Source organism: Thunnus maccoyii, chromosome 19 (assembly GCF_910596095.1).
Source record: "Thunnus maccoyii chromosome 19, fThuMac1.1, whole genome shotgun sequence".
In the NCBI taxonomy this organism is placed as follows: domain Eukaryota; kingdom Metazoa; phylum Chordata; class Actinopteri; order Scombriformes; family Scombridae; genus Thunnus; species Thunnus maccoyii.
Window position 1 is genome coordinate 23573160 of NC_056551.1, and position 27629 is coordinate 23600788.

At 40.3% G+C, this 27629-nt stretch overlaps 1 protein-coding gene across 1 annotated transcript; it reads right to left on the reverse strand.

Moving 5' to 3' along the window:
* Positions 1 to 2966: 2966 nt before the first annotated feature.
* jmy (junction mediating and regulatory protein, p53 cofactor) lies at positions 2967 to 27549 on the reverse strand. Its single transcript, XM_042395842.1, has 10 exons — positions 26134 to 27549; positions 17409 to 17582; positions 10375 to 10525; positions 9885 to 10054; positions 9191 to 9356; positions 8384 to 8574; positions 8216 to 8293; positions 7893 to 7988; positions 6402 to 6936; positions 2967 to 6292 (listed from the first exon to the last, which is right to left on the reverse strand). The coding sequence occupies exons 1-10, from the start codon at positions 26950 to 26952 to the stop codon at positions 5982 to 5984; spliced, it is 2691 nt and encodes an 896-aa protein (XP_042251776.1). The 5' UTR covers positions 26953 to 27549; the 3' UTR covers positions 2967 to 5981.
* Positions 27550 to 27629: the final 80 nt, after the last annotated feature.

Below are 27629 nucleotides of genomic sequence, written 5' to 3' on the forward strand. Positions count from 1 at the left end.
TTATTTGACAGCTTTAGTTACTTTTCAGATGAAGATTTGACACAATGGATAATATAACAAGCTTTTAAAATACAACACATTGTTAAAGATGAAACCAGTGGTTTCCAACCTTTTTGGTTTTTGACGTCTTACAAAAAGCAGTGTGTAGTCAGGGTCACATTTCAGATGTCTATGAGTTGTTAACAGCTCCACCAAATAGTGATTTTTCCCTCTAAACTTCTCACATGCTTTCATTTCAATAAATGTTCAAATGATCCAATATTTCACCAAAAATCAAAGATTAGAGAAAAAGTCCAAAAACTGAAAACAGATTTGTGTATCAGAACTTTGTTTTTTCTTCTTTCCTCTCCCATTAATCTCACGACCCCTCAGATTTATCTGATGACCATTTGGAGGGGCCCCAACCCCTAGGTTGGGAACCAGTGGACTAAACTAGCTAACTGTATATAAAGTAGTGTAAACTAGCTCCACCTCCAGCAGCTACAACAGTAACATGCTGCTCTAACACTGATGCTTCACTATTAATAATCTAATGATGTCATATATAATAATATATCAGTCAGAGGGACCAAACCACTACTTTTACTGCAATACTTTGATAATACTTGTGTACTTTTACTTCTTCAGTAGGATTTTTCATGCAGGACTTGTACTTGTAATGGAGTATTTTTACATTTCTGTATCGGTACTTTTACTTAAGTAAAGTATCTGAGTACTTCTTCCACCACTGGACTGTAGAACATCTTATTACAACAAGAAGCAATAAAAAAATAAACATTTTGGTGCTTAATTTTATTTATATATATAATTAGGATAAAGAAAGCAGAAGGAATGTCATGATAGGAAACAAAATGCAACAAAAAGAAAAATGTTAAAAGAACATTTACATTTGTATGCTTTAAAAATTCTTTTAAAATATGAAGTTTCAATAAATACTTCAATACATTTAGGCATGCGGATATATTTTCATGATTTACATCATTTCATTACAGTATAATTCATAATATGACTTTTTTTTTCATTGTAATTATTGCACTTACGTTTGTGATGGGTTCGTCCTCAAACCAGTCACATGCATAAGGTCACACGAGTCAAAGGTTACAGGTCAGACACGGCGTCGTGTTCAAGGTGGAAGAAAAAAATCTACGTTTCACAATTTGGATTCTACAACAAACAGGTTAAATTAAAAAAAAACAAACAAAAAAAAAAAAGCACGATGGTTTAATAAGCTCAAATATAAAAAGGGACTGAGAGCAAGAGTCACCTGAAACTCAACGTATCTGCTGCGAAGGTTTACAGTTACAGTACATGATGTTATAAAACTCTGTATATGAATAATGAGAAATACAATCACATTAAACACTAAGCAGCTGTAACTCTGGATGTTTATAAGGAATAGTTTGACATTCTGGGAAATATTTATTCACTTTCTTGTTACTGAGAATTAGATTAATGGCCAGTTTGACTGATTAACATGCTGTATCTTCTCAGTTTAATCTGTACAAAAATTGAAGTGTAGTTTTAGAAGTTTAGAAGTTGTGGTTCTGTGTCGGACTGTTGAACGTGTGAAAGTCAATATATTAGCCAACAGTTGCTTATAAACACATCCAGCAGATATGAAGCAACATTAACATTCATTTAGAGTTGCGTTTGTGTCCATCTGATGAATTAAAGTCCGATATTCACTTTCTTTTAGCTCCGTTTTGTTCTCCACCAGCTCCTGAGGGAAATATCTGGCTCTAAATAGTCGATACCAAAAAAGCTGCAAAACATTCAACAAATCTGTAAACAGCTTTCTTCAGGATTAAATCTGCTGAAACATTGATCTTTATCTGTTAAGTACATTTTTTGGAGTTTTTTTGATGTGTAGGTTTGTTTTCCCTCATTTTTTTTTACTACTGGGCTGGTAGCGTTCAGTTTATCAGAGCTTTTTTGCCCAAAACAGCACAATGAGAGCAGTGAGAGAACTAAAACAGTAAAGTAAAATCAAAACAACAAGCGACTCCATTGTTCATATAAAAATATTGATTACAGTCTCTTAAACCTCAACCCTAACCTGAAGGTTGGTGCTAGACTGGATCAGCTGGAGGGACGATTTGCAAAACTCTACCGAACATTTACCTTAACTTCACCCAAACAGTACAGGAAACAGTATTCGAACACAAAGGAAACAAATGACCACCAATAATCTTATGATAAATAGTCCAGCAACAAGACATAAAACATATTTTTAGTGAGCTTTAAGGTGCTGTTTGGTGGATTTTCTTACTTTTCGACAAAACCAGGCTAGCTGTTTCCCCCTGTTTCCTGTCTTTATGCTAAGCTAAGCTAATCAATTGCTGCTCATTCAACATACAAACATGAGCGATATCTAGGGCTGCAACTAACGATTATTTTCATTATCAATTAATCTGCTGATTATTTTCTCGATGAATCGTTTACGTTGTTTGGTCTGTAAAATGGCAGAACATGGTGAAAAATGTTGCCAAAGATGACGTCATCAAATGTCTTGTTTTATCTCGACCAACAGTCCAAAACCAAAGATATTCAGTTTACTGTCATAGACCATGAAATAAACCAGAAAACATTCACATTTAAGAAGCTGGAATTGGATTTTTCTTTCTTAAAACTGACTCCAAACGATTAATAAATTATCAAAAGAGCTGGCAATTAATTAAATAGTTGACAACTAATCAATTAATGGTTGCAGCTCGAGTCTCATCTAAAACAAATGTGTTTTTCCCAAAATGTCTGAACTATTCCTTTAAATGTAACCACTGCACTCAGTGAATAACCTTTTAAACTCAGGTGAGAGAGAGTTGAGTTTTTCAGTTAAAAACAGGTTTGACACAGTTCATACGTGACAGACTGGTATAAAATCACACACACACATCAAACGACTCATGGAAGTACAGTAAGAAAACAACAACAACAACTTGAAAACAAGGCAGTGGAAGAGAGAGAGAGAAAGAAAGACTCTCTCAGGTAAAAAATAAACAGTAAAACAACAAACAGGTTTCTGTAAAATAAATATAAACATGAGATATGATCCAGATGTTGTCGGGTCTGGAGAGCAGGAGGCAGCATCTGTTAACCAGCAGAGGGCGACGAAGCATCAGACTTCAGCTGAACTGATCCCTACATGAGCTGCATATAAAAGCTTTTAAAGTTATATATATATGTGTGTGTGTGTGTGTGTGTGTGTGTTTAATGTATTTTAAATAAGAGGAAGTTGCTTTAAAACACTGATAGGGAGCCGTCTTATACATTCCCCCACTTCCACCTTATTTTTAAAAACCCCATGAACAACTTAATCATAACTGGAGCCACAACTGTTGGTTATTTTTAACATCAATTAATCATTTAGTCCATAATTAGTCAGGAAATTGTGAAAAAAAGCCCATCAGAATTTCCTAAAGCTCAAGAAAACATCTTCAAATGTCTTTTTTTTGTTCAACCAATAATCTTAAACCCCAAAATATTCAGTTTACAAAGATATAAAATAGACAAAAGCAGCATACGGATCATTTTTGAGTTTCTGCTTGAAAAACGACTTAAACAATTAACCTGTAATTGAAAATTAAATTAATTAGATTAGAGCTGAATCATTTTAAAGCTCCATTAAATCGATTTAAATCCTTCTGAAACACTTTCAAGGTCTTTTAAGAGTAATTAAACAGCAGGGAATAACGCAGTATAATTACAATTCATTAAGGGGGGAATCTTATTCATATATATTAAAATATTAAATTATATCCATCTGACTACCGAAGCTAGAATCAAGTAATCATTTATATTTCTGGAATATAAATGTAAATATATATAAAAGTGTCATAAATACTGACCTGGTGTTAACAGCATCGTCTGAAGAGGACAAGTAGAGGACGCACAGCAGATAATTATTTATCAATAATTCTTCAAACAGCTGTTTGTGTGCTGATGTTTCCAGAGACGGTTTCATTAACGTCTGGAAAAATCTCTGTATCGTTAAGCTGCTTCTTCTCACGTCGTTAATGTTCGTTAACGTCCAGCTGAGACGAGCGGATGAAGGTCTGATGCTGTTTGAGCTGCAGGTAAACCGTTTATTTGGATCTGATCCTGACATATTATATTATATATATGTATATCTATGCTGCAGTTCTATCAGCTGCAGCCTGTTAAACTAGTCTGACACTGTGACCCCCCCGACATCTACCCAACCAGTTTTAGATTCTGGAAATATCCATATATTAATGGATGGAGGAGTATGGAGGATGGGAGGAGTCATGGAGAGAAAAAAACAACTAATTTGTGCTCTCAGTTTATCTAATTTAACCTGTTCTCCTCTTTAAGAGATCAGCAAACATTCAGTCAGCAGAAAGTGATGAAGATGTTTCTCCTGTAACATCAGTTATTGATCTAAGCTGGATCCGAGGCAGCAGGAAGCGTTCTCAATGAAGAGAGTATAAGTGTACTGTTAATACTGTATATATGTATGTATGTTGAGTTTTTATGAACTGGTTGACATCTGCAGGAGCGCAAAAGTTTTTACAGCCAAAAAGTCTGTTATATATTATGAGGGATCTCAAATAAAACCTTATTAAATCCCAGTGATCCATAGTGAAACTGTACACAGAACGACATGAAGGTTCATTCAATCGAGAGCATAAATTAGTTATTTTTTCTCCATGGTCCTTCCAGAGAGTGTCAGTGTTCCAGGAATATAAACTTCTATAAATCAGTGCAACATAAATAAAGTTAATATTAATGGGTTTTAGCCGATATATTTGTTTACATTTTTTGTGCCGTTAAAAGTGTGTTGAATTTGCTTTTATCAGTCCCTGTTTGCATCGTACCCACTGATGTACTCTGATACTGACGAGAACTTCAAAACGTGATGATTCTCGGGAAGGTTCTGCAGATATAAGAAACATCTTTTTTTCTATCATTTCTAAAGCAGATTTAGGATGTTTCAGTCTCGTGATACAAGACGATCGGAGATCTCCGCCTGCTGGAGTCTGGAGGTTTCTAAATGCACCGTAGTTGTTTGAACAGCTGGAAGAAAAGCCGCTGACAAACCTACGTCCCTTACAGTTTGTGAACCGCATGTTTTAAACTCTCTAATTGTTTCCACCCAGTTTTAACAACCAAACCTGGGAGATAGTCCTCAGTCTCTATGAGCGGAGCGTTTAGACGTTTATTCATGCTCATGTTAGAGATGATGATATTTATCTGAATCTAAAAACATGTGTGTGTGTTTTATGGCTTAAAGAAGAAGTTTTTACGTAAATAACTGCATCCGAAAACTTCTGAACTAGACGACGGAGATTTAAACTTGAGTTTTATATCCTCCCTCCAAAATCTGTTCCTCTTGTTATATCATACTTTACTCTTATTTACGTAGATATCATTTGAAAAGTAAAAAAAATGCTAAAAAAAACGGTTGATTTCTTTCCACCACGTTGATGAAAATGAAAACCATGAATTTTGGTGACAGCTCGTCTCCGTTCTGTGTACACGTTTAGACGTCTTTCAGCACTGAAATATTACAGTACGAGTAATGTGAAAGTGTAGAGCAAACGGATTCAGTGAAGAGTTAAGTGAGAGGAATGTAAAAATTAAAAAAAAACAAACTCACTTCCTAAAACAAACCCATCACAGCAAACTACAGTACGACTCCGACGTGTGGACTGAGACATAATGAGAGGTCAGAGGTTGTATCCTCGCCAAGAATGCCACAGCAACGACATAAAAAAAAAAAAGATTAGTGGTCCGTCTTTACAAACAACACGCAGAAGTATGTAAAAAAACAAAAAAACGAAACATACCTCTGAGCAGTTTTCTGATATAAAAAAATGAAGGTTTTTTTTTTTGTTCAAATTGCACCAAGGTATCTGCAGGGGATTCAACCCTGGTTTGTCTGCTCGACTCGGGTCGTTTTCTCTTCGTTTTGGCTCCACACGTCCATGAAAGAGAAAGTTTAACTCTTCCATTAAGCCAAACTAGTTTTCCCAGTCAGTGCACGGAAGGCCTTCGTCCTCAGACTCGGACTCTGGTGAAGCCTCTTTGATTCTCCTCAGAGCCTCGTGGATGCTGCGGGTCAAAGCGTCGGCGGAGTGGGGGAAGGTCTTGGCGTGTTGCTGCTGCTCCGGCCGGGTCCGTACCTTCCTGAGCCTGACGCCCTGCCTGATCTGAGCCAGGATGTTGTTGCTGTCGTCGTCCGGGTCGGGGGCCAGGACGCGCAGCTCGGCCTTCCTCAGGTGGAAACTTCCCCGTTTGAGAGAAGCCAGTACTTCGTCCATGGGGGAGCTCGCTGCGGACGCACACACAACACGACAGTTAGCTTCACTAGTTTACAAGATTCTAAATGGTTTACTTACTGGTGCTGTTACCACCAGTATATCTTAAGGTTTCATCCTCACCTCTTCTCCACTGCGAGGAGTCCAGAGACGCCGTCTTCTTCAGCTTCTTCCTCGCCGTCAGCAGCTGGCTGCTGTCGAAGAACCGAGGGGAAAACGGAGCCAGGGGTAGCGAGGAGGATTCAGACTCGCATTTAAGCTGCAGCACTGAGCCGTCAGCGGGATTATTCTCCCTCCCATCGCCCTGCTGGTCCTCTGAGGGAGGAAGTGGCAGAGGAGGAGGGGGTGGGGGAGGTGGGGGAGGAGGCGGAGGAGGAGGAGGACCCAGTGAGAGAATAGATGGGGAAGATGAGAGAGGAGGCAGCGAGAGGAAGGGAGGTGAAGAGTCGAGATTATCGAGTTCGACCGTGGGTAAAGAGACGCTCTCGCAGCCGCAGGCGTCCGGCGGAGGAGGAGCGGAGAGTTCTGGGAGGTCGGAGATGCAGTCGGTCTGGACGCTGGCCGCCTGGGTGCTGGGCTGCTGTCCCGCTCTCCTCCGGGGATGAGTCTGACTCAGACGCAAGCGGCTGGACTTCAGAGTCACCTGGCCGGGGTAACGCTGTGTGGAGAGTCAACAAGTCAACAATGACACGAGGATTCAGTCAAAGGTTCCTTATGTGATGTGATGCAGTTCAGCACTTTGTACACAGGGGGCGCTGTGGTCTACAGACACAGTCAGTCAGGTGTTTGGTGTTGCTAGACAAGAGGCCATTGATCGTCATGCCTGGAACACTACAATGTCTTGTAACGTGACATTTATATGGCTTTGTGATGATTTATGGACTGCTGCAGTGGATTCTTGCATCGACTAATGAAGATCCTTGTGTGGTGAGTAATAAATATCCTGTAAAGCCTGAAGAAGATAGTTTGGACTGTTTATTTCACTGTTTTACGGCTAACGCGTCAGTCACTACTAGCTCGTCCAGGCAGCATCTCGGTAGCTTTAAGTTTAGCCGCTATAAATTCTTTTAAAGGCCAAAACTGACTGTAAAACATTGTGTACAGAGTTGAGTTTATTATGTGCATATTTTTACAGATGACTGGGAACCAAATCATTATGATAATGCTGTTTATTATGAGTGGATATCATTTATTTCATGTTTAAGAACAGAAACTTTGATACTGTGCATGTCTCTTTAAAGAGTCTCTGTAGGATTTAACTTGTGGATGGAAACTGATCATAAACATCTCGGCCCTTTGTTGCAGTTGTGAGTTATTAACGAGTGAATATCAGTATCACTAAATATTGGACTATGAGTCACAATGTTTTACCTGACTGGCTTTTTTCTTTTTTTTTTGGTCTTTTGTCTTTATTTGCGAGTCAGTGCAGAGAAACATGTGGGGGGAAAGAGCAGTAAAACACGTGACAATGTCAATCCACGGATGTTGTGGTTATCTGGTATGCGCCTTAACCATGGCGCCACCGGTGCACCACTGGCTTTCTGTGGTGTTTTGTGATTTATGTTTGTTTGGTTTTTTTTGTGTACAGCACACAGGGAATGTCTGAGCTCCCACCTGTTTGAGGCTGCGAAGTCTGTCCAGAGTTCTCTGCCTCTCCTGACTCACTCTGGCATTTTGCTTGGCTTCGTCATCTTCCTCAGCTTCTCCTCCCTTTACAGGAAACAACAAAGTCCTTATGTTATAATAACAACATTTTTTATAAAGCACTGATAAAAAAATGATCATGAAGAGAACGAAGAGATTTACAAGGAAAAAAATAAATGAATAGTTCTAAACATATGCAAATGCTTCTTATGTTTAATATTAATCTGCACCAACAAACTCAGCTCCTGTTGAGTTGCTGCTCACCAACACCTGATAAAGCTGTTGACACACACCTGTTGCAGTGGCTGCAGAGAGCTGCCGTCAGCTTGGCTTCCTTGTATCTTCTGGTTGTGATTGACAATACAAATTTCCTACAACACAACACAACACATAGATGAGATACCGAACTCAACTCAACATGTCACAGATGACAGCTGCACTCGTCAATCATCGGCGTTTACCTTCTTGTTCTTGAGGTAGACTTTCTTGGCAGTGATGCGTCCTCTGCGAGCCTCCAGCTGTCGCGTCCTCTGCTGCAGGACGCTGAGTTCTTCATCTCTGAGGGGGGACGGCGAGGTCGCGGGGTCTTCTACGCCCTTCATCGCATCGGGGCTCTCGAAGGCATCATAGTACACCACCTCATCCTGTCGCTCTGGTACAACATCAGAACAGATTCATCAAAACGCCGTTAGAAAAGCTGCTCGTACAGATTTACCTATTAACCAACTAGCTGACGATCACAATTTGTGTTGCTTTGTTTAGCTGCTGTTAAAAATCACAAATTAAGAACACTGTTTTTATTTTTTCCATTTTTGATGTGCCCATTAGGATGTTTTCAATTCGCTCATTTTATCCAGTTGACTGTTACATATGTGGAACAAAGCACTGTAAATAAAACCGTGTTCCCGCACGTGCTCAGTGGCGTCTGTCTTACACAGAACTACTCTCCAGAAACTGAAAACGTGATCGCTGTTATTAATCTTTAGAGCCGTTTCTAAGCAAACTAACGTGACCAAACTCTTCTTAATGAAGGAACATGTCACCTAGTTCAGCGGTGTGACTCATTGTTTTTAATAGATCTATGGCAACAACGGAGGTTTGCGGCACAGAGGAATAAGATATATCACGCTTTGGATACACACACAATACTTATAAGTAGATCAGTTTGTTGACAGTAAGAAAAATATAGAAAATCTCTCTTACATTGAGCTTTACTGTACCATCTATGAGCTACACGTGTACATATTTTGTGGCAGCACTATGCTCACCTGTCATTTGTCTGCGCAGACTCTGCAGCTGAGCAGTGAGCAGCATCTCTTCACAGCGCAGCACCTCTGCCTGGATGTCATACAGCTGCAGCTGCAACTCGTAGTACAGCGCCTCCAGCTGGTCCAGACGCAGCATGGCGTCCTCTCCACCTTGCAGACTCTGCATCTACAACAACAACAACAAACAGCCACACGACTGTGTTATTCTACCAAAGGCCAAACACCGAAGGCTGACTCATCTGTGTAGCAGTGTCTCGCAGCTCTAACTGACATTTAGCATATTTTGTTAGTATGAGTGAACTCAGTGGAAATTAAACTGTTAAGCAGCGTTCCTGTTCTCTCACAGAGCAGGTACACTGCAGTTCTAATCTATTTTCACAAGTACAGCAAACATTTGACCCCTGCAGTCGTTCTCAGTGACTCATTTCCACTGTTGTGCACCAGGATGTTATTCTCTCCATTTCAGGATGCCTGAGCCATGAGGTCATTTTTAACAGCTATTATCTTGCTTTTTATTTTTTTTCTTCTCTCAACTTGTCTATATCCTACGGTGAGTGTTTGTGTACCTCAGTCTTGTCATGGTGGCTTATGACAAACACCACACACAGATAAACATGAGAATCTGGCAGTAACATAAACACATGTTGGTCCACATCTTGTGAGTAGTATTATTGTGTATCACGGCGTGTTCTACCTCCTCCTTCAAGCCATGTTTCCTCTGTTCCAGGCAGATTTCTTTGGCCCTCATCAGCTGCAGAGTTTCTTTGGAGACGGCGTACTGCAGCCGCTCCATGCGCTCCACTGCTGCTGCCCATGCCGACTTGCCAAACTTCCTCTGGTCAGCACGCATCCGCTCATACAGAGCTGCAATACATACGTACATGTGTAAAGCAGTGTTTTAGAAAAATGCACAAGTGCTTCAACTGAAAACTCAGACAAGTGAAGTCTATTTTAGGTCTGAACAGCTATTAGTTGACGTGTTTCCTCACAGTGTGAAGGATTAAACCGCCTCAGGCGGAAGAGAGAGCATGTGAGAGGTTGGAGACATGAAATGATCTCTATGTGGTTTGCTGACTGCACTTTGTTATTGGGTAAACATTCAATACAAAGGTTCAAAGTTCACAGAAGAGACAATGTCCCACGCTGTTGCAAAACCAGAGGAAATTCCTCCTCTCCGTGTTTACCTTTCTGTGCTCGATTTGTGGTTTCAAAGAACTTGACAGTCAGGTCCTGTATGGAGAGTACAGCGGTGTGAGCCTTCTTCTGCCACTCCTCGTCCTCTTTCCTCAGGCTCTCTACGCGGCGAGGACCCAGGCGCTCCGTCTCCAGCGAGATCTGATGGGGTCGAGCGGGAGGTTGTTAAAGCGGGTCAAACCTACTTGCATCAGCAGATGAAACACAGTTCAGTGAATAAAGATCATTCAACTTCAGTGCTCTGTAATACCAGCAAACTACAGCAGATGGTGGTGATAGTGAGCAGAGACCGTGGGCATGCATGTGCATGTTTATGTTTACAGTGACACTAACCCAGTGTCCTACTGGGCTGCTGGAACAACAAATAAAGGGCTAAAATTACAAGAAAAACCCCTCTCTGATAACAAAAAAAAAAAAAACTGAGTTCACACAGTAAGGAGGCATAAAACCACATGTCAGAGTTCATTCCTTCTACAGTTCACCGGCTCGTGTCAGGCCATGTGAAAAGAGTGAGAAAAGGGGAAAAAGCAGCGCCACGTGGAGTCCTGTCCTGGGTGTTGACTGAGAACTACACCCCACCCCCCCAAAGAAGAGAGTGCAAGGAACAAAATGTACACACGGATCAACTCCCACTGAGGCGCCTCGTGCACATAAAGTCCTATATTAATATCTCAATGTAAAACAGATGTGTGTAGGTGCTCTAAAATAAACAGGACCATAGTAATCACCAACAAACCTCACAAGACCTTGATTTATGTTAGCCATGCTTTGTATTTGTGTGTGTGTGTGTGTGTGTGTGTGTGTGTGTGTGTGTGTGTGTGTGTGTGTGCGTGTGTGTGTCTGTGTGTCTGCACGTGAGGCACAAGAACAGGGAGTGGTTTTGGGGTGAAACGTGGAGCGAGTGGGGGAGGAGAGATTACGTCAGAGACCAGAAAGAGAAAAGTCTGACAGAAAGAAACAAAAAAAAAAAAATCACTTCAGGAATGAGAGAAAGAAAATATTAAGATAAAAAAATCATAAGTTCCTTTTAGCTGTGTCCTCATTGTTTAAACATCCTTCAACAGAAAGGATACAGTATGTACATGCATGTGAACACCTCTGAAGACAAGAGTAGGGTCCAAACTTTAACACCCGCAGAGCCCCAAATGTCTCTGAGAGCAGATCAGTCAGACCTGATGACATGTCACACTGCCTGCTGGGACACTAAACCTCTTTTATAACCTCTTTGCATGTTGTTGTTGTTGTTAACTTTGTCTCTGCAAACCTCCGCGACAAATCAGTAAAACTCCTCTGCATCAAGTTGTCTCTTTACTACCAGTCTGTTTAACTGGTTTTATGCAAAACATTTTTTCCAGTGCAGCTGAAGTTTGTTGAAACAATAAGAAGAAGTGCAATCAAAACTAATGTCAAGAGGCAATGAAAGAAAGACGATATGATTAAAGAGGAATGTGCGAGTATGTATGTATTTTCTATTTTTTTATTCCAAATTGTTTGTGTAGTTATTTTAAAATATAAATAAAATTTCAATTTCAACATGCAGCAAACAAAACATAGAAAAAGAAGATCAGTTTTGAGAACTGTGAGAAGAATTAGCAGGTTTCACATAAACCTGTAAAGCTGCTCTGCGAACAGGCAAAGTGACATATTTCTATGAGAAATGCACACGTCAAAATATCACTTTTCCAGCCCGAGATTGCACAATAAAAGACAGGATGATATGATGGAATATCACGGGGAGAATCATCTCTACCGATATCAGCTCTGTCCTCTCTAATCTGTCACTCGGTAAAGCGATTTCCCGCTCGACTGTTGCCTGCTGGTGTCACTCAACTCCCGATCTAATCCCTGCGTCATGAACGACACACTACGACGCCACTGCAGACGATTCATCCATCGCTCCTCGTAATCGTACAGTAAGAGACAGACTGAGGAGATTTAAAGGGACTCAAAGTATCACCAAACATAACCTGAGATTAGAGTGTTGTGTTAAGCTTGGAGTGTCTGTAAATACATGTAAACAAACTAAACAAGTACCAGTTTAACACCTCTTTTTCACCTCTTTTACACCTCTTTTTCACCTCTTTTTCCAAACCAGCCAACAACTTGGTTTTTTTTTTTTACTGCTCTTCTGGAGGCAGTAGGGGGAAAGGATGTAACTGACTGCTTGGCTTCTCTTTACACCTCTGCTGAACAGCTGTCGGTGACAAAACACAGACGTGACAGACTGAAAATAGAAGTGACGCCAGTTCCCGTGGCAAAGTGCTGGGATTACAGCATCCACTCTGTCATGGTGGCCTTTATCTCATTTGGTTAAAATAGCATGTAAAGGCCTTTATGTGAGTGACACAGTCTTTATCAGGCTGCTGTGGAGGACGGATGGATTTAAAACACTCTGCTTAGTTTCACAAGGCTACTAGGATCAGGGCTGCAACTACCATTCGTTTTCATTTTTGATTATTCTGACAATTGTTGTGTATAAAATGGTAAAAAGTTCAGTTTATCATCATGTATGACACAGAAAAGCAGCAAATCATCACATCTGAGAAGCTGAAACCAGTAAATGTTTGGTATTTTTGCTTAATTAATGACTAAAATGATTATTCGATTGCCAAAACTGTTGCAGATTAATTTGGTTTTTTTTGTCAACAAATCTTATGAAAAGACCAAAACCAACAATGAATTCATCCCTCTAATCAGTGTTTTAAAGCCTGATAATGATGATGATCTAATTCCTGCTGCCAGAAATAAACTCTGGAGCAGCAGGTTTGCATTAATCCAACTCTGAAAATAGTCTCCAACACATGAACTATTTACTTCTTTTTAATTAAGGATTTTTAAACATTACAGTGTCCCTCTGTTTTATGAAATAACAGAACCTTTTAAGAAATACACAGTACATTTGTAACACATTTTTACTGATTTACATCTTCAGTATAAAACAATGAACACAGAGACAGAATAGTGAAGTCAGAAAATATTGACAGCTGAACTGTAGAAATGTAGAAAAAGATCAGCCTTATCATTTAAGATACAAAACACTGCTGAATTCATATTTAAAAACATGTAAACTTGAGACAAGTGATGTTATTATCAGCTGTTGATCATAGTAAACATCTGTCTGTCCTTCATCTTTCACTCATGAAACCAGTGGTTGATAGATTGAACTATGTATTTAATGAATTATTTGATTACTTATTCCATATAGTACATTTTATGGCTGCTGATGAATTGATGCATCAGTTGAGAGCTGCATCACTATTATCTGAGTAACGCAGCGTGAGACTGTGACAGGCTGTAAATGTTTACAGAGTCTTGTCTCTAAATGATCTGAATATATAACTGTGATGGAAACAGAGGACATCACGCTGCAGAGCAGAGAGACTCTGTTTCCTGCTCCGGTGTTGAATGTTACTACTACTACAGACGCTCTACCGTCTGGTGTGATCGACTCTTCGGCTGACAGCAGCCAATCAGGAGAGACGCTCTGTGCTGCGCTAGGATTTTATAACCACACTGTTTCTTTCTCTAACTGTGGGAATCTGACGTTTTCACATCACGGATGACGAACAACAAGCATTAAAACACGAGTCTTTACGGGTAAAACATGAGACTCTTGATGTAAAAGTACTTTCTGCTGAGTTATGGTGTATTTAATTAGAAAATCTGTTGTGATTATGTCTACGTGCACACATCCTAATAATAAAATAACCCAATAAAAACATTCTGATAGACTATTCACGTCAATGCGGATCATGGAATTGTATCTAATTTGCATATTATGTTACGTGATATTCCAAAATTTGTGTAAAATTTGCTTAACAGCTGGAGGTTAGCGCAGCAGGTGTGTAAGGAACCACCATGACAACTGTTGCCGTGTAATAATGCGGTCGGTGTGAAACAGTAACTGGCACAATCTCAGACAGGTTGGAGAGAAGCCACATTTCTAATTCATGGCTGCCCTCTGACCTCCCAGGCAACAGGACACCACACACGCTGCGCCACCCCCCCCGACATGTAATAGGGCCGTCCCACAATGCACCATTCACCAAACACTCGACACCCATTGTTGTCGGTTCATTCAGGTGATTGTTCATTCACCTGCCCATCTGCTCTTTCATTCGCTGATTCAGTAAAGCCGGTGCCTTCGATTCAAATAGAAAACATTTGCAGAAATAAACTCCAAAAACCATGTGGATATTCTTCTGTAAAACATTCCAGGTACTGTCTGAATCCTCAGACCGACAACTCCAGTTCATAAAAGTTTATTACAACATATCTCGTAGCTTGAGGCACTGTGGCGGCTTCACAACAACCTCACACGTGTCATGTTCACACTTGCAAATGAAGTCAGAATTGGCTGTAATCCTAGCGAGCGACTGATAGCCGGCTGCCCCCGTCTCCTTCACGTCACCTTTGCGACATCATCAACCAGTAGGGTAGGATGCAAACTGTATGTAAATGTCAGTATCCTGTGTCCTAATTCCCCCGAGTCATTCTCTCCTTCCCTTTCTTCACAGCAGAGAGAATCTCCACGATCCCCTGACTCATCAGTTTGGGAGAAACCAACCGCCTGTGCCAGTATCAGGGATTCATTTGCATACAGCTTTGTTTTTAGCCGTTGGATTGCCCTGGAGGGAAGCAGGTGGCAGGGCTGGAAAATTTGGCATCATATTGAGTTCAGATTCTCAGGAAGCTCCGCAAAGAATGTAATGAAACGAGCAGATTGGTTTGGAGGAGGTTGAACACCTGACCTCACTTGAACCGTCCGAGCATATCCTCTCTAAACGTGTCCTCCTTTCTTTACGGAAAGCTGCATAGAAAGGAGGCAGATCTCTGGGAAGTTTTTTACATTTTCCACTAATCATCAAGTATAAATTTGTGTTACATCTTTAGCATCTTTTTATAAATATCAGCTGGATTGTTATACTTGGCCGGTGTTTTTCCTATATTTTTATTATTGTCAACAAAACCCATGAAAAGACAAAAACCAACAACCTTTTAGTCCTCTCTCAAAACTTTTCCAACTTCCCCAGACTGTCTGTCGCTCTCAGTCCCATTCATTCATTCTTACTGGTTAATATTTAAAAACAGGTCATGAATACAAAAAAAAAAAAAAAAAAAGTAGGCTAAATAATTCCTAAAACAGCTGCAGCATTCAGCAAACATGACTAACAGGAGTAAAGAGCATTTGTTGGGGCTGTGGATTAATCCATATTTGGTGATCTAAGTGAGTATTTCCGACTGAATAAAAATAAACTACAGAGCGTGTGTTTATGGTAATGAAAGAGCATGTCACACAGCCGCTCACTGAGGCCTTTTTATTGGTTTTTGGACAACAATGGAGCCATTGCACAGAGGGATAAAATATATCAGGCTTGCAGAATGTGTTTATTTGGATAAATTCATTGCTGTGTTTTTTTTTTTTTATTGGATCTGTTGACAGAAAGATGAAATATTTCCAGACTATATAAATTTTGTTGATTCAGAGGAATTTCTTAACTTAGATCAGCATCCGCCCAACGTCCCAAATACCAACATAATACACACTCCCATGAAACACACCCACAGTCACTGTCTTGTGTTGGTTAGTGACGGTGCTGGATAAGCATGCTGTGTGAGAAATGTAGTTCAGAGAAGGGGAAGTACTCACAACAAAACAATGACTGAGAGAGTCTGAGAGACAGAAGGAAAGACATCAGCATGTGAGGTGTTTAATAGTATCAAACATATTATATATATATATATATGTTACACACATGGTTTAACAGGCTGCACAGTTCAGTCAGACTCAGACGTGATAAGAATTCTCTGAACACTCAGGCTAACAAGACACAGATTTTGGCAAAGTTCTGCTCGTGCTATTTCTTACTGCTGGATAAGCTTGTTATTTTTGCCTCTCCTCTCTCTGCCACTGGCACCCTTTCTTCTCTGTTGTGTGTGTGTGTGTGTGTGTTTTTTTTTTGTCTGACCAGCTGGATTTGGACTCCACCTCAGAGTCAGACGGAGTTTCTGGCAACTCGTGAAGTTATGCGGAATGGACACACCTGTGCGCAGAGGTTACTTTAAGTTCAAAGGCTGTTTCTCGTCAGCGATTTCCATGTGTGATGTGATTTGAGCGAGCTTTTATAAACACCTACGACAAAAGGAGAGCATACATTAAAAACGCCCACGCCTGATGCTATCGGCGGCGAGGCTGCACGTCAACAAAGACAGAAGCTGACATCCTTCATCGAGTCTGGGTGATGTGATTATATAGATAAATCTGGTTTTGTCGTCGGAATATGGAGTTTTCTATTTGTAGTTTGCAAAAATCTGAATGTTTGTCATTTTCAAGTGTACGAGGAGCATGTAGGGCTCTGACCTATTGACCTATTGTCAGCACTGAACCATGAAGAGACAGTAGAGATTAGTCGATGGATTTACTTCCCTTTTCAAGCCTCTAATGAAGGGAAACAACAAAGATGGAGTGAAGAAAGAGTGTGGAAAACAGAAGAGTGTGCTGAGGCTGCAGAATTACTGAGTGGTTTAGTGGCTGCTGTAATAATACTTACACTGGTTGTTAAGCCGCTCTGGGCGGGGGGGGGTGGGGAGGTAGGGGGGGGGGGAGAAAAAGCCTCTCTGGCTGATCCTCTGTCCTCCACAGCCCCCAGATGCGAAGCTACAGGCAGCATAGACCAGCTACTACACCATCATCATCTCCACACGTAGCCTCAGCAACTAATGCTAATGTCATTACAGTGGGCTTAGGAAGGGCAGGCTCAATGGAGGACATTACCATGCAGTGGTTCAGGGCTTGTATCCCAGCACTAACCCTGACTTTTAAAACCACCAAACCACAAAAACAATGCTGTAACTGGTGAAGTAACGTGTAGTATAAAGTCACTCTGACACGAGTCAAAAGTGTGTTTCAGGACAGAGCAGTTAGCCGGCTACAGCGAGGTCTAAACCCTACTTAAAATCAAGCCTTAAAACAGATGGTATTTGTATCTGTGTGTGTGTGTGTGTCTGTGTGTGTGTGTGTTACCTTAATCTGCTGTCTGCGCAACATGGCCAGTTCCCTCATGTCCCTGAAAGGCTGGAGCAGGTAGTGGTAGAGCTGAGTCGTTGCCTCCAGCAGCTCTGCATATGCCTCGTCCTCCTCAGGGTACATCTGCAGCAGCTCCACCATGCTGTCCATGGCTTTGTGTTTGTCCAACACCTGGGACAAAACAGAAAAGAGAGAAACATGTAGCTGGGTAATTGGTGCGGATATCCTCCGAGATGCAACATATTCCACTTCGACGCTAAAGGACAAGTCTGGTGTTGTTCTGTTTTTTTTTTTATTGTCAACAAATCCTATTAAAAGACCAAAAACAAAGACTAAATCCGTCTCTCGGTTCTTTCCGACTCCCCTCATCCTGTCTGTGGTACTCAGCCCAAAGCTCTGGTTCCTACTGAAGATGTAAATCTTTAAAATGAGTAATAAATATGTACTTAAATTTTTAATAGAGGCTAAATATTTTGCTAAAACAGCTCGAGACTGTAGACTGAAGTTTTTAGCAAACATTACTCAAACTGGAGTAAATTAGAGCTGCAATGATTAGTTGATTTATCAGTTAGTCATCGTTTTAGTCGTTCTTTAAGCAAAAATTTCCTGGCTTCAGCTTCTCAAATGCAAAGATTTGCTGCTTTTCTGTGTTTTTATATCGTTGTAAATTGAATATTTTGGGGGGTTTTGACTGTTGGTTGTACAAAACAAGACATTTGAAGACATTTCCCACTGTTATCTGACATTTTATAGACTTGTAAAGACGTCACCTTGTGCTCTAGGGTATTTAGATTTCACTGTTTCACTGTTTTCTGATGTTTTACAGACCAAACAAGTCACTGATTAATCAAAACAATAACTGAAGTAGGATCCATTCACTTAGTTTTGGTCTTTATGATAAGAAAAATAAAGATATCACAGAGACTTGTACTTTAAATGCATCTACCTGGGTAGTAAATTCAATGACAACAATGACACTTTTGATAAAGAACCAGGAAACATTGTCCAATCTACAATGAAAACACATTTCGTGTGTAGCGCTAGTGTACAAGTACTGCCTAATTTGTGATTACAAGGAGTCCAAAACAAAAGCTCTTTCAAAGCTAAAGGAAAAAATCCAAGCCTAATTAAAAGAGCTACGTAAAGAGTGTGAGAAAGTCTCTGCATGCACGTGTGAGCGCCGCCGCACGGGTGTGTGTGGTCAGAAATGATACCATAAAATACATTGTTTGAGTGTAGTACAATAGGAATAAATTGGCCCCAACTGTTGCTGATTCATACCATATGTCCAACCATCCACAGACATTGCATTGTTCCTGAGATAAACGCTATGAAAACAGCTATTGTACACACAAATACAATTCATCTCCCGGCTCTCACAAACCAGTGGCTCCAATTCATAAAAGGACAATACTTCTACTTCACTTCTGCCTCATAATATTGAAATGTGCCACCACCCAATCTTCGTCCAAAGCGTTGAATAAAGTGCTCTTCTCTCTGGAAAGAGCTATAGATATGAATAGAGACTCTTATATTAAATCCAGGCTGGTTTTCCAAAGCCCTCCACTTTGGGGACTGGGATAGACACTGCACGATTCAGCTCGAACACTGCTCCTACTGTTTACCTTGGGTCTGTGTCTCCCTGGTAACCACTGGCCAAGCGTACACCGACTCCCTGCCCCTGCAGTCACTGCTAGCCAGAAAAACCCCTGGGCTAAATGATCCGACTCCTGCCTGGGCATGAGCTAGGCATGTGCTATTTTAACTTATAAACACCCAGCTTAGATTTTTTCTTTTACCAATACACGACACGTAGGATTCATTTCCACCTGCTGCACAGTTTATGAAGAAATCACAAACACTGGAATGAATTTTACTTTTACTGTTTCCTTTTGAGGGCAGAACTGTTTTTTTGTGTAATGCAGCATTTTTATTTCCTGCTGTAGTTTTTATTTCCACAGTCCAATCTATTCATGGATGATAGTCTATGAAGTACACAAAGCCAGACAGCCCGTGACTGCTTGGTGTGTGAGCTGCTGAGCCTGCACTTCAAAGGCAGCAGGATTACTTGTCTTAATTAGAGCCCAAACGATTAGTCGATAAATCGCAGGCAAAAATGCCAAACATTCCCCGAGTCCCAACTTCTCACAGCTTCTCGACTCTGAGTCCTGAGTGATGGTGAACTGAAAATCTTTGGGTTTTGTGCTGTTGGTTGAAGTAAATAAGACATTTTAAGAACTCAGTTTGGGCTTTAAGAAACTGTGATGAGCATTTTTTTCTTAATTGTCTCACATTTTATAGACCAAATGATTATCTTTAGTTGCAGCCATAAGTTTAACCTTTAGTTGATAGAGTTTGCTGTGATGCTGAGTGTTTGCAGGGTCAGTGTAACATACATCAAGACAACAGTTTAACACTATTATTAATCAACTACAGCTGCAACTAAAATTATGATGATTACTTTCTCAATTAATCAATGAACTGGTCTATAAAACATCAGAAAAAAGTGAAAGATTTCTATTACAATATCCTAGAGCACAAGGTGATATACAGTCGAAAACCCAAAATTATTTAATTAACTATAATTTAAGACCAAGAAAAGCAGCAAATCCTCACATTTTAAAACCTGGAACCATAAACTCTCATATGATTTTTCAATTTAAAAATAGTTGCTGATTAATTGTCGTTCCATCTATTAATCATTGCAGCTGTTATCGACCGTTGGCTAAATGGTATCATGATGTTATTATCATATCATGTTATCATTTACAAAATTCTGTCATCAAAATTAATGTTTCCAAGCAAATTAGTTAATTAAAAGGGTGACACATCACAAAATTGTACATAACTCTGTTGTTAGGACTAAACCAGGGACTAGTCGGAGTTCTTCTGGACATCCAGAGTTCTGGTCTACAGTCAAAAGCCTCCTTTTAACTGCCTCTACGTACTTCACATAGTTCATGTACAATTTGTTTTCTTGTATCAGGTTTATAATGCTTTTATTAGTGTTACATTTAGTAAAAGCAGCAAATGTGGTGTCACAACTGTTCTTAAATTTGAATTATTTGAAATTTAGCTTTCTGCTTTTCCAAATAAAATCACTATTTGTCATTAAAAAGACAGAATTACAAGGATGACTAACATAAAATGTGCACATTTCTCACGTTTCTAATCTAACATAAAGACGCCACCGACTCATGAATGATTATGCGCTAAATTTAGCTGTTAAGTCTACAGAAAGCACTGCAATGAGTGCATAATTAGAGGACATTCCTAGTGATACGAGCTGTAGAAGAGCCACTCCAGCCCTGCAATCAGGACTAACTCTTCCAGTTTGTCGGTGCTAAATCTGCTCGGTCTTGCTGGAGGACTTTTCTCTCTGCCTTTTAATTGAAGTATCTCACAGGACGAACACACCCGGACTGTGATCTGAGCAGACATTCTCTTTAAAAAGTTAATTTCACACTGAATGCTGTTGAGGAGCCGTAAAACGCAAAATGGGATTCCAGTAGTCGTTCCCACATATAGCACTAATATGACAAAGTTTTTTGCAGACCTGCCGTCACCTGTGACTCAACATTACTAAGACTGACTGCAAGAAATCCTTCAGGCAATTCTTCAATTAATCCACAATGTCTAAAACTTTCCATGCAACACAGACATGTAAAGGAATATTTCTCTCATTTGTCGTGTTATAAATATCACACGTAGGGATGCACAAGAGGAGTAATGGTACCTGTAGCAAACTGACGTGATCGGTTGGCGACATTCGATTGTGTTGTGTACATATTAGTTTTAATGCAAAATAACTGTGTGTTAGTGAGTCACATAAAATGATAAAAAATACCCAAATGTGAGTTATGTAATGTACACAAACAAAGCTCAAATTTTAAGCTACAGTATGGCAGACTAATCCAACAGCTGCATGGGAGGATAACATGTACTCTCACCATGACAAACACAAACTATGATCACACAACAAAGCAGGAAGCCTAAGAAGTCACTGGATGAGGACACAGAGGGAAATTTCATTCTTTTACACATTAAATGCCTGACTCTCTGTTATCTACCAGCGACTCAGTCTTGCAGTTTTACTGGAAAACCACCCCTGGCAAAAACTTGAACAAAAATAAACACAATACCGACTAGTTTGAGCAACTAACGATTATTTTCACTGATTAATCTGCTGATTGTTTTCTTGATTAACTGTTTAGTCTAAGAAACATCAAAAAGAAGTGAAAAACCCTCCATCGCGGTTTCCCAGAGCCCAAAGCAACATCCTGAAATTGCTTGTTTAATAAAACCAAAGAAAACAAAAATATTTCATCATATAAACACGCAGCAAATCCTCATATCTGAGAATCTGGAACCACAAAATGTTTGTTGCGTGTTCAAATGTTCTTTTGCTTGAGAAAAAAACTGAAATGATTGATCACTTATCAGCATAGTTGCTGTTTATTTTCCTTATCGTTGCAGACTAGCGATTGAAACCATGCACCTTGATTCTGAATTTCTTGTCCACAAGTTTCCCAAACAGGGAGAAAGAGCATCTTTGTACCAAGGAAACAATAATATGCATGTATTTACAAGCTGCTGTAACTTCCAGGTGGGTTCTGAGAATAGAAAAATGAAGTCACTGTTTATATCTCATGTTATAAACATTACTAACAGGACTCCATTCAGGACTCACTGCCAACTTTCTCCATTAAACATCTATAGATGTCTTCCTCTGCTATTCTACTCGAGGGTTTGACACAGAGAGAGGAAACTAGTCTGAAATATATGTGGATACGAGCTGATATACCATAAATCAATTAATCGATCCATGACAGCTTTAAACTGTTGGTTTGCACAAAAACAGATATTTAAATATGTCAACTTGAGTTCTGGGAACTTGTGATGAATTTATGATAAACTTGTGGACATTTTTTTGATCACATGATGGATTCATTGAGGAAATAATCAGCTGATTAATAGCTAATGAAAACAATTGTTAGTTGCAGGCTTTATGTTGCACTAGGAAATTGTAGATGCTAGGTTTATCTTTTAGCACGTTCAACTGTTTCATCAGTTTTCATTTGAATTACATCATCATTACCCGAGAACAACTACAAAGAGCTCAGCGGAGCCATTCAAGTGTAATTACTAGTTTGCAACGTGTCAGGTTTACTGTGGACAAGCTGTCAGCCCAATTTTGTTTAACAAGCCACAGATCAGGAAAAACTGCAAGTCTCTGGTCAATGTTTGACAGACGGATGGCCTACATCTGTGCAGTGTTTACCACGAGTCGATGCTTTTGCATATTTAGCTGAGTTATCATCACAAACAGTGTTGAGATTTGGGCTGCATAGTTGTGATAAGAGTAAGCAGCGATTTTCAGTCTCCAGCTGCTCCGTACACACCACACAACCACAGCAGAGGTCCCAGAAACACCATCGTCAGTATACAGGGAGGATGTTTGACAGTAGAGCTGCAACTAATGATTATTTTCATTATCGATTCATCTGCCGATTGTTTTCTCCATTGATCGTTTTGTCCATAAAATGTCTGAAAATAGTAAAAAAAAAAAAAAAAAGCACATTATAATTTACAAAAATTACAAAAGAGTCAAAAGTGCCGTCTTCAAATGTCTGTTTTTGTCCGACCAACAGTCCAAAACCCAAAGATACTGAGTTTACTGTTGTGTATGACAAAGAAAAGCATAAAATCGTCACATTTGAGAAGCTGAAAGCAGCAAATATTTGGCATTTTTGCGTAAAAAGATGAATCTGTCAAACGACTAATCGATTAACCAACTAATCATAACTAATGATTACTAATGGGCACTTCTTCCAGGGCCAGTGAGCAACTTAAAGTAATCCTCTTCTTGTACTTTCTTCTAATCAGATTATATTTTAATCTCAGTCTGGAGTCTCGTCTTCATTTTAGCAACCGTTAGGGATGAGATGAGTGAGGTACATTAGATTAAACTACATCGCTGTATCTCAAAAGGTCAAATACGGTAAAACTCTCGATTTACTCGGAAAAAAGTAAAACGTGTCCTTTTTTTCTTCCTCTCTCAACAGGCTGTTAAATCTGGACTATGGCTTCCTGATTACTGGGACCCAGTCAGCACTCTGTTTATTATATTACCTCCATTCAGAGTTTATCAAGGAAGCACGTGCAATCCAATAAAAAAGTTCTGTAAGGAATACTACCTTTGTTGTTGTTGACACTGTGTCAGACTGCTGTTGATTAGTCTTTATGGTTTGAGGCAGTACTGTTTGGGGGGTTGAGCTGGTTTGCGTTATACTGTGATGTGTTTCTAATTTTGTGTTCTTCCATATATGTAAATATGTTGGACAAAATATTAAAAACACATTTCACAAACAACTACACGTCAGAACATATGAAGACACTTTTGTCTCTGCCGCTTTCGAGGGCTGCAACTAACGATTATTTATATTTATAGATTCGTTTTTTTTCATGATTAATCAACAAATCGTTGAGTCTGCGTGTAAAATGTTTAAAAAACAAAAATTTCCCAGATCCAAAGATGACGTCTTTAAGCTAATTGTTCTGTCAAACCAACGGTCGAAAACACAAAGATATTCAATTTACAAGGATAAAAAGTAAGTGTGTGAGTAATCCTCACATTTAACATCTGGAAGCAGAGAATGTTTGACGTTTTTGCTTTAAAAATGACAAACGATTAACCGATTATCAAAATAGTTGCTGATTAATTTTCTCTCAATTGTGTCATCCAGTGGTTCCCAAACTTTTCTCTGCTTGTGACCTCTGAATATAAAGAAATGTCCCCTTGTGGCCCCTCTTCACCAGCTGCATGTCTATACCGTACACCGACCCACTGCAAAATATGATGGACGTAGCGAGGTGTCCCTGGGGTAAATTATAAGCAGTTCAATCAAATAGGGATTTTCTACTTCTCAGATTATTTAATTTGAATACTTTTCGTAGGCATGAGGAGGTATAGCCACTGTATTTTGCAATAAAGATAAAAAGAGACATAATTTCATGCATCAGAATTACATTTTTTCTCATTTCCTACCTGTGCAATCATCTTGTGACACATTGTAGAGGTCCAGACCCACAGGTCGGTCTAATAATAGCTTCAGCTCTACTGCTGTCTATAATTTGGGCCATTTTTAGCACCATCGTACCCTCCTGACATGCAGTAAGACACATAAATTGATCTCTGTTACCACCCTTGTGCACCCCTGTTTTTTTTACAGATTTTTACCAGCTACACATATTATTTACCACTCAGTTTGATAAGTGTACAGTCAGTACTTGCAGCAGGAAATCAAGAAAACTCTAAACATCCACCTACATTTTGTACACTAGATTAGGCCAAAACTATGTGATCATCTATGTCATTTTAAATGAGTAGCAGTAGATCTAGATTAGCTCTGTCACATATAAACTAGTGAGATATTTTGAGATTAAGTAATTTCTTCCTGCTTGGCCAAAACCCAGCTGTTTGTGCTTTGTGTGTCAATCAGCTGAACAAAACAGCAGATGAGGTGAAAGACTTCGCCCGGGGCTTTGTCTCATCTCAAACTCGCAGGGTGACTATGATCATGACCATCGTTTTATCTAGACTTTGCAGGAGTATCTTGCTTGCTCTAGCTGGATTTTCTCTAAAAAAAAAACAACTAGGTAATATGCCACACAGATGAATGAAAATACACGACAGCTTCTCGTGTGCTTGTTGAGCTAATTATAAAGTCTTCAGCTGTCTTGGAGAAAGCTGAAACAATCTCAACAGCTGTGGTGACACATCATTTCTGTGACTCCACCTCTTAATTGTTCTGCTGTGTTTCTACGTAACTCCCTTCAACTGCTCAGCCAACTGGGGTTTGGTGTCTGGCCAGACCGGATCATATTTCAAGCCCATGAACGTGCAGCAACAGATGGTAGATCACAGGTGGGGACAAAGGAAGAGGAGGAGAATGAGCAGACCATGAGGCACAATTATGCTCTGAAAACTGCATGCCGTATGGGATTTCATCAGTTTGTGGTTTTAAAAAAAAAAAGCCTTTCCATGTAATATAAGGCTAAGATTAAAGGATAGGTTTACGCTTTTTCAAGTCTGTCTTAAAACAACAGTCACGTGTCAGTATGAACACTGAGAGAGTTTTCCTCGCTGTAATCACTCTTCCTGTTCATACTGGCTATTAAAAGATCCACTTCAAATGTGCTTTAAATGTAGGTGATGGAGGCCAAAATCCGCACAGTGTGTTTCCACACAGTCATTTTGTACAAAAATGCATTTAAAAGTTTATCTGAAGCTTATATGAGGCTTCAGCAGTCTGAGTTAGTCATATCAAGTGGATATCTGCTACATTTGCAGTCTTTTTAGGATCAAATTCCCTCTTTGTGTTTCCTCAGAGAGTGTTTTCCTGTTGAGCTGCAGTGAAAGTAAAGAAGGAACAAAGAGAGGGACTTTGGCACTAAAACGACTGTAACGTTTTAAGATATCTACTTGATTTGACTCATTTGGACAGCTGAAGCTTCATATTAGCTTCAGATAACTTTTAAATACATTTCAGTGTGCATGTGAAGGGATTTTCTAATGGTCAGTATTAACAGGAGGAATGATTATGGAAAGAAAAACCTATTTCAATGTTCATTTGGGCACCTGACTGTTGATTTAAGACAGACTTGGAAATACGTGAACCCGTCTTTTCATATCCTATGTTGTTATAGAATAGTTATTCACCTCTTGCATGCGTCTTTTGGCTCTCTCCAACGCATCTTCGTATCCTTTCTGTCGTAGCTCACTCAGGCTCTCGTAGTACTCCTCGGTGTCGTCGCTTTCGGAGAAAAGCACCTGAGAGAGGATCTTCCAGCCGCAGGTGTCCAATGCATGGCCGAGGTACACCTGCAGCTGGTAACACAGGGTGTCCGTCTCCCGCTGCGACACCCCTGGGGCACCGAACAGCACCGACCACACGCCGGATTGCTCCTCCGGGAACGACGGTAAACACGGCTCCAGGTCCGAGTTGACGGCGCAGAGCTGCAGGTGGGCTGCCCTCAAGTCCTGGAAGGAAAACAGCCCGGCCCAGCTGAAGTCCTCTCGGCCGCTGCTATCACTGTCCCCAGCGTCTGCATCATCATAAACATCCACGGCGTCCAGGAAGTCGATATCCATCACTCTGGGTGTCACTACATCCCAGGAGCCGTCGGATATTTTTGACTTCTTCTCCCCAACAACAGCCTTTGTTGACGGCTTTCCTTTGGGGACACAGTTCGGTCTAACTTTACCGGCTTGGCACGCTTCATCCGTCTTCAACACGACGGGACGTTTTGTTTGTTTTTCCGCCACGGAGGCGCCGACGGCGGGGTTACAGTCGAGCAGCGGGTCCAGAAAAGTGCTCCGTCTCTGCACCGTCCTGTTGTGGCAGGTTATGGCGAACTTTCCCTCGATGTCGTTCCAGGCCACGATGAAAACAAATTTATGCCTCTCTTTTTCGTCGAAGACTTTAGGTCGAACAGACACCCATCCGGACTCCAAGTTATCCTCCATGGTGAATGACATCTCATCCAGCCAGTAAAAAAAAGAACAGATAAACGTTAGCAAAAAAAAAAAAGCTTCTGATGTGATGTCGAGGCTAACGGCTATCTACCGTTAGCTGACGATGCCTAACGTTAGAAGCTAGCTATAAAAGTAAAAAAAAATAGCGTAGCTGAAGGGATTAGCCGTTATAAAAGGTGAAACAAAGGCTTTTCCAGCTTTGTTTAGCCGCTGCCAGCTGTGTGCGAGCGGCCGAAAAACGCAGCTAGCGTCGTTTTCCCATCAAACGGTCGGATTCGGGATTCAGACACGAAGAAGTTGAAACGAACTGCGATATAAACGTCTTCATAACGACGGTTGTCATGACACCTGCCCAGCTCACCTCGCGCTCAAGAGAAGCTCGCGGTGTCGCTCTTTGTCCGCTCGCAGACAATGCGGACGGACGGTCGCGCGACTCGGCTCGGGCTCTCGGCGTCACGTGTGAGCTTCTGTTTACAAGCAGAAGGTGCGTGCGTGTTGTCAAATCCGGGGAGGGATTTAAATGTTGCGTTCACGTTCTGTGATGAAAATAGTTCATTCTAGTTAAACACATGTTGCATTAAATTCACACATTTATATTGTTATTGCAAACGTTTACTGTTATTTCACAGCAGGCAGTGGTGGAAAAAGTGGTCAGATTTTTAACTTCAGTAAAAGTACCA